Source organism: Micromesistius poutassou (genome assembly GCF_964030765.1).
Source record: "Micromesistius poutassou genome assembly, chromosome: 10".
NCBI lineage: Eukaryota > Metazoa > Chordata > Actinopteri > Gadiformes > Gadidae > Micromesistius > Micromesistius poutassou.
In genome coordinates, this window is record NC_140280.1 from 8,710,482 (window position 1) to 8,717,981 (window position 7,500).

Here is a 7,500-nt window from a genome sequence, read left to right on the forward strand (position 1 = left end):
GGGTTATATAAGGCTTTTAATTTTTTGCGGCTCCAGACATATTTGTTTTTGTTTTTTTGGTCCAATATGGCTCTTTCAACATTTTGGGTTGCCGACCCCTGCTCTAGGTCATCCAGACACAACACACACACACACACACACACACACACACAAGAAGACTCTAGGTCATCCAGACACACACACACACACACACGAGAAGACTCTAGGTCATCCAAACACACACACACACACACACACACACACACAGACAGACACACACACACACACACCCTAGGTCAATAGGTCATCCAGACACACACACACACACACACACACACACACACGAGAAGACCCTAGGTCAATAGGTCAGTCAGACACACACACACACACACATGAGAAGACGTGGTCATCCAGTAGTAACAACCCCCCCGCCCCCCCCCCATCCCCCCCCCCCACCCACTTGCACGCCCCCAGGCGAGCACGACATGACGGCGGAGGACGGCCACGAGCGCGACCACGCCGTGGCGCAGCAGGTCCTGCACCCGCACTACAACGAGCAGCGGTCGCGCTTCAACCACGACATCGCCCTGCTGCGGCTGGCCGGCGCCGCCGAGCTGTCGGCGCGCCGGCGGCCCGTGTGCCTGGGCCCCAAGGACTTCACCGAGAAGCTGCTGATGGGGGCCAAGACCTCCCGGGTGAGCGGCTGGGGCAAGATCAACGCGGGCCAGATGGCCCCGCGGCTGCAGAAGCTGGAGGTGCCCTACGTGGACCGCACGGCGTGCAAGAGCAGCAGCCGCGACCACATCACCCGCTTCATGTTCTGCGCGGGCTACGACGCGGCGCCCATGGACGCGTGCCAGGGCGACAGCGGGGGGCCCCACGTCACCGACCACCAGGGCACCTGGTTCCTGACGGGCATCGTGAGCTGGGGCGAGGAGTGCGCCAAGGCGGGGAAGTACGGCGTGTACACGCGCGTGTCGCGCTACTACAACTGGATCGGTAACACCACGGGGATCCGGTGAGCTCGCCAGAGGAGAGGGAGGGTTAGTGGGGGGCGGAGGAGTCGACGCGTTGGGGATCGCAGACCAGTTCAATAGAGTAGGCCGCGTTTGAGGGTGCGTGGTCACGTGACGAGAGCGGCTTGTCACTACCAATCGGAGGAGCGTTGGTATGTCCGCATTGTGTTGCATTCTGATCAAAGATTAGAAATGAAGCGATCCATTTTAATTGTTCATATTTTGAATTGTGTAATTAAACTGAATGGTAACTCCCTATTCGTCGTCAGAAAGCGTTTAAGTCAAATGTCAAATGATCAGGAGTCAAACGTATCGCTTTATTGGGTGATGCTTCTTCTAGCACTGTCCTTGTCTTCGTATGAGGGGCATCTGGCTACATATGGCAGCAAAGAAATGACGGATGAATCAATTCATCTTGTGCTTTTATTAAGACGAAAATAATCATATGCAGAATTAATTTGAATACAATAAATCCTTTGCAGTTTTACCGACTTCCATAAAAATAGAACAGGTTTAAGGTCTGAAACACAAACCGACTTCTCTCAATGAGTATAGCCTGGCATTAATATGATGGGCAAATACTCAAACAAACTCTACTCCCAGAACCTGATATCACCTTTGATTGCTGATGACCAATAAAAACAAAGACGTCTTGATGACTGAATACTAATTGAAAGATAACCTTTGTGGATTTTGTAATTACACATTTTGAAGTGGATCTACAAACATCATAGCAGGTATGATCAAATGGGTCTTCAGGAGTAAACAGATGAATGGCAGTGTATCTTCAAACACCTCCAAGCACGTTGTAATGCAGTCAACAAGCCAAATAAAGACCACACTGCAGGGCCGCAAGGCTCCACCAGGGGGACAAGTGAGCTCGGGATTCCTTTTGGTGATTGGATGACACCCACATCACACGGCACTCGTTAGTCAAAATGTTCCGTAGTTCACGTTTTATAATAATCATATAACATGAAATAATACTTTCAGAAATTTTCCGAAAAACGTAACTAATGAGTGGCAAGCCGGATCATTTGTTCAGGAGAATAAGCAGTGGCTTAGTTTGTGGGGAATTATAATTCATTGCATACTTTAGAGGCAATTTGGCAAAAAGAAAATGATGTTAATATCTGTTTTTTTGGTTCACCAGATACAGTAATAATAAAAAAAAAGGATATAGTGGCACAATCATTGTTTAAAACAAGCCAGACCAGTTGATTCATACTTTTGATTTTGTATGTTTTAAAGAATATTGCTTTATACACTGCCAAACACCGTTTATAGCGCCCTCTTCTGATGCACAATAGACATAGCAGGCAACAGAAAAAGTGTAGTTATAGCAGGAAAGTAACTAAGATCCTCAAAAAGTCTAAAATGTGTATGCAATATGGCTCGTTCCTTCGACACGTTACTTTGTAGATTGTTTTGTTCCTCGGATTCGAAATAATCTGCATTTTCTACTAAAGAAATGGCAAAATATGTAAATAGAAAAGCCTAATTAGTGACATCACAAGTTTTATTACCATCTGTGTCCTCCTGGCCTTGTGAATGAGGTCCTAGATCCTGGTCTACTCAGCCATTCACTGCCCTGATCAACTGGTTTGTGAAAGGAACACATGGAATATTTAGCTAATTCACATGGAATAAGTTTAAGATGGTTCAGTATGTGTGATGTGAGCTTATATCAGCAGCAGAAACAACAGCGGAAGCAGCGAGCGATCAACATGAATCCAGACAAACATAATATCAAACCACAGTGATAGCCACTGCAGGCAGAGCTGTGTGGAAGCAGGACAGCAGTACTGTGGTCATTAACTCCTCCGCTTGGGCGCTGAGCTTCCACCCGGGGGAAACGTGGAAACTTTGCGTCCATCCGTTTGTGTACATCTGCTGGTCCATGGAGATATGCCCTTAATGCATGTGGGCTAAGCGAGCAGGCTACTGATATTAACGGATATTAGCATCAAATGCACCACAACGGAAAACATCAACGCCACAAATGGCCAGCTAAGCAGCGATGGCATGGACATTTTTGGCACGTGATTTGAAGGAGGGAAGTCTTGGTGGATGGTGTACTGCATGTGGCGTCCGTGACAATCATGGTTGTAGGTCGTAAGAAAATAGAGAATACAATCACCTTCAGTGGCATCTAGGAACAAAATATCTATAGTCACACCCACTTCCATGCCTTAAAAATAAACGAGTTCCAGTCATAAAAGTTCCTTAAATGTTCCACTACCACTGAGAAGTACTTGATAGGACAGCGACTCTGCACCCCCCCCCCCCCCCCCCCTCCCTCCCCCCTCCCTCCAGTCGGCCGTGGAGGTTCCATGGTAGAACACGCAGCCCTACAGCGGTCCAACCTCCTCATGTCATCCACAAGATTCTCGTTGTGCTTCGACCCCCCCCCCCCCCTACTCTACCACCATGAGGGTGGGAGAGTGGGGTCTGGCCTGAGTGAACAGTGTTGGTCAAGCAACAACTTTAGTGTAACGCTAATAAATGTGGTGTGTGTGTGTGTGTGTGTGTGTGTGTGTGTGTGTGTGTGTGTGTGTGTGTGTGTGTGTGTGTGTGTGCGTGTGTGTGCGTGTGTTTGAGTCCCTTGGCAGTCTGTATAGGAGATGAGTTGTCTAACAGTAGAGGGGAACAGGACCCAAACGTACATCCCATATGGGGCGGCCCCTACACTTGGTGCTGATTGGCTCTCAGGCGGTCTCCCCCAGGATTCTGTGCAGGTCTTCTGGATGGACACGCCCCTCTTGGCTGCGGGTGACGTTACGCACCGTCCTGATGATGCGGTACAAAGGAACATTGACAACAAACCAACAGCAACCAACAACAACAACAACAACACAAACATTGGTTTTCTCGATACGATTTACGATTCCACACGTACCACATTCCAGATGGCGCCTTATGCAATAGCTGGATGACATCACCGCAGTTAAAGACGACGTCATCAGTGCTGGCCATGCCGCTCTGGACCATGACCCTGTACCTCCCAGCGACCTAAAGGCAAGACGGAACACTAGGACTACGGTCCAGGCACGCATGGTCTGCATGATAACATGATAACATGATAACATGCTATTACACATCTGACTATGAGTTGTGTTTTATCTGTGAAGGGAAGGAAACAAGACAGGCTACTGGAGACAGAGAGAGAGAGAGAGAGAGAGAGAGAGAGAGAGAGAGAGAGAGAGAGAGAGAGAGAGAGAGAGAGAGAGAGAGAGAGAGAGAGAGAGAGACAGGCAACTGGAGGCAGAGAGAGAGAGAGGCTTCTGGAGACAGAGAGAGACACTCTAAAGGAAAGAGACAGAATGAGGATAGCAGTCTAGTGGTCTAACCAGGCCACACTGGGCTGGGATATGGGCTGTAGCCTTAGCTAAGCTAAGGGACTGTTGCTGTCCAGCGTTACATAATGATCAGCATTACTCATCACCGCTCATGACATCCATAAACTAATCTAGCAAGGACTAGGCTAGCAAGGGTCCGTCATTGTGCATGGCACCAAGAACAACACAGTAGAGTTGACTAAATGATGATCAGAAACACGCTGAAGGTGAACTCCCACCAGGGGGGCTGGCTGTTCCTCGTCTGAGTCGGAGATGTTGGAGAGGTCCGTAGCGCCCCAGTCCTCCAGACCCTCACAGATGGCCACAGAGTGGGCTGGGGGGGGCCAGCCTGCAGGTCCACAGTCATTCAGTCACAGAGTTAAAGCGTAAAGTTAGAGTTAAAGCGAACAGGATCTCAAGCTTCAAGTCACAGAGCACCGAGGGATGTATCCACTTCACACATCCCTCTATGTCTCATATCTTATATTGCATCTCGAAATATGTAAAAAGGTCTTGGAAAGACATTTGGAATCTTATTGACGTCTTTTGAAATGAATTACTGTTTTCCATCACTCAGGTATTCAAAAACAAAAGGCTGAATCAATAGTGTGAATAATAAAAACAGAAGTATGTGTGTGAGTCTTTACTGATGAAGTGATATTGCCAGATCAATAACTTACTGCGGCGAGGAGATTGCACCACGGGTTCGGAGTGGGCGGGGCTGCTATGTGTTGACTCCTCCCCCCGGCTCCGCTGGGCGTGGCTTGTTGCTGTGGAGCTGTGAGGAACATGGAGACACGCTGAGCAGCCCCCCACCGTTGCTCCACCCCACGACACACACACCCCAGACACACTCCTTCAACCCCGTAACCACGGTAACAAGACGTGACGATGACCAACAAACAAGACAGACAAACAAACAAGCAATCATACAAACAGACAGAAAAACAAAAACAACAACAACCAGGGGGTCAAACAGGCTTTGACCTCGTCTGCATTCCTAATTAAGTCCTGCATTCCATTAAATCCACACACACGCACACACACACACACACACACACACACACACACACACACACACACACACACACACACACACACACACACACACACACACACACACACACACCTCCTGTATTCTAGCTTCCAGGGACCTAAAGCTCATTAGCTCATGCTGGTCTTGGAAGACAGAGTGAAGCGGCGCCTAGCTTCCTTCATATGACACGTTTCCAATGGAATCAGGATATTAGCAGCAGGACCCAACAATGGGATCCATCTGGGTCGATGACGAAGACTGCACCACCCGGTGTTGTGGGTCTACGTCCGGTTGGTATGGGGGAAGGAATCAGCTAACAAGGTAGGAAGAATCCGTTTCACTCCGCCTCTAAGGAAAGTTTATAGTGCACCAAGCTACGGTGCTCCGATAATATAGGCACACGCTCAATGGTGTTTTGTGGCCCCAACAGAGCCTTCAAGGCAGCGCTGCCTGGAAGGCACTCCCGGCCCTCAACAGTTTCAGCCAATCACAGAGGCTCCGTTGGGGGCACAAAACACCATCGAGGCACATGTACGTGTGCTGCTCATATTGAACAGTGTTCCTGACGTGATGAGCCAGCCCACATGAGACCCATCACACGCCACCTCATCCAGGGGTCTATTGATGCTGAGCACCACCCAGGCACAGCCAATCACAGCTTAGTTCCTCCTCCGGGATCATTTACCACAATATTGGAGTTTTGCGAGGTGAGTGTGGTCTGTGTTCATGTGGACGCATCGCATAAGTTAATCACGTGAAGTCTAAGTCTGCGTGCTTGACTCTAGACTCACGGTGGAACGGAGGTGCCGTGTGCCGGTGGAATAAATACAAATCAAAACAAGGCAACGGAAATAGAACTAGTACACCCCGACATGCACACATACAAGCACATACACACCATGTCATCTGTCCCAGAGGTCATCAAATAAACATTACAAAAAAATAAAGTCTTACGGAAAATACACAAGAGCCAGGGCTATTGAAACACTCTCCCTGCATAAATGTGCTGATGTTTCTCAGCGCCCATCACGCAGAGCCTCACCTGTCTGAGAGAGGAGCGTCTGAAAGGCTCAGGGGAGGGGCTTGGTCTAAGAGAGGAGGAAAGGAGTTTAAAATGGGACCAAACAATACAAACCAGCACCAGCATTGGTCAAACACGGGCGATTACATTCGTGGCTTTGGATTGGTTGAAAGTAGATAATTTATGACCAATATCTTTGATGTCAATACTGTTGGGTACTCGTGTGTGTGTGTGTGTGTGTGTGTGTGTGTGTGTGTGTGTGTGGTGTTCTAGAGGTTCTTTACTCTTTAAATGTAATATATATTCTTATATTCTGTCACAGCATGAATATAGGAGAAGGGGATGCATAAACATCTATGAATAAGAAATATAAATATAGGGAACGAGAGTCATGACATTAGCTAAGTTAAGTTAGGTAAGTTAAAAACCTTGGTGTAATTTCTGCTGCTTTGTCAGAATCTTCCGGATCTCCGTCAGCCAAGAGACTTTCACCTCCAGGGTTGAAGCCTGGAGAAACACACACACACAACACGCACACACACACACGCACACGCACACCCACAAACACACACACACACACACACGTGCCAGCTGAAGGTTCAGAGCCCCAGTGCAGGTGACCAATAGCAGTAGAGTGCGGCGGTTCCACAGACCTGAAGGATGTACACCTCCTCTCGACCGCTGTACCACATCTCAAACTTCTTCACATCCCCCTTCACATTCTCAGTGATCCCCACCGCACTCATCTACAGACAGACCAACACAACCGTTAGGTAGAGGTACCACCTTAACACTCTGACGGACAGACAGCTTAAAGTACTGAAGTAAGTGCCATCAGTAAAGCTACCTTCTAAGTTTATCAGAGTCAATGCAGATGAGGTGCATCACAAATTAGAGAGTCTTTGTAGACACTCAGGGGGAGTTTCCATGCACATGGGAGTGTCCATGCAGTGGGGGCGTGTCTATGTAGAGGGGGCATGTCCATGCAGAGGGGGAGTGTCCGTTTAGAAGTGGGGTGTCTATGTAGAGGGGGCGTGTCCATGCAGAGGGGGCGTTCCCATGCATAGGGGCGTGTCCATGCAGAGGGGGCGTGTCCGTGCACATGGGAGT

At 48.7% G+C, this 7,500-nt stretch overlaps 1 protein-coding gene and 1 pseudogene across 2 annotated transcripts in view; one reads left to right on the top strand and one right to left on the bottom strand.

Annotated features, from left to right (window-relative positions):
- Positions 1–458: 458 nt before the first annotated feature.
- LOC311354953 (coagulation factor X pseudogene) lies at positions 459–1,874 on the top strand (annotated as a pseudogene). The gene has a single exon. The product of its transcript is annotated as a coagulation factor X pseudogene (transcript).
- Positions 1,875–3,596: 1,722 nt separating this feature from the next.
- mcf2b (MCF.2 cell line derived transforming sequence b) overlaps positions 3,597–7,500 on the bottom strand; it is a gene marked incomplete at its 5' end in the record, with an annotated part of 31,707 nt that continues 27,803 nt past the window's right edge. The window contains 7 exons of the mRNA XM_084474419.1: positions 3,597–3,785; positions 3,895–4,007; positions 4,573–4,682; positions 5,014–5,186; positions 6,412–6,457; positions 6,819–6,897; positions 7,044–7,136. Coding sequence (XP_084330545.1) covers positions 3,704–3,785; positions 3,895–4,007; positions 4,573–4,682; positions 5,014–5,186; positions 6,412–6,457; positions 6,819–6,897; positions 7,044–7,136 — 696 coding nt within the window. The 3' untranslated portion in view covers positions 3,597–3,703. The remainder of the gene's footprint in view (positions 3,786–3,894; positions 4,008–4,572; positions 4,683–5,013; positions 5,187–6,411; positions 6,458–6,818; positions 6,898–7,043; positions 7,137–7,500) is intronic.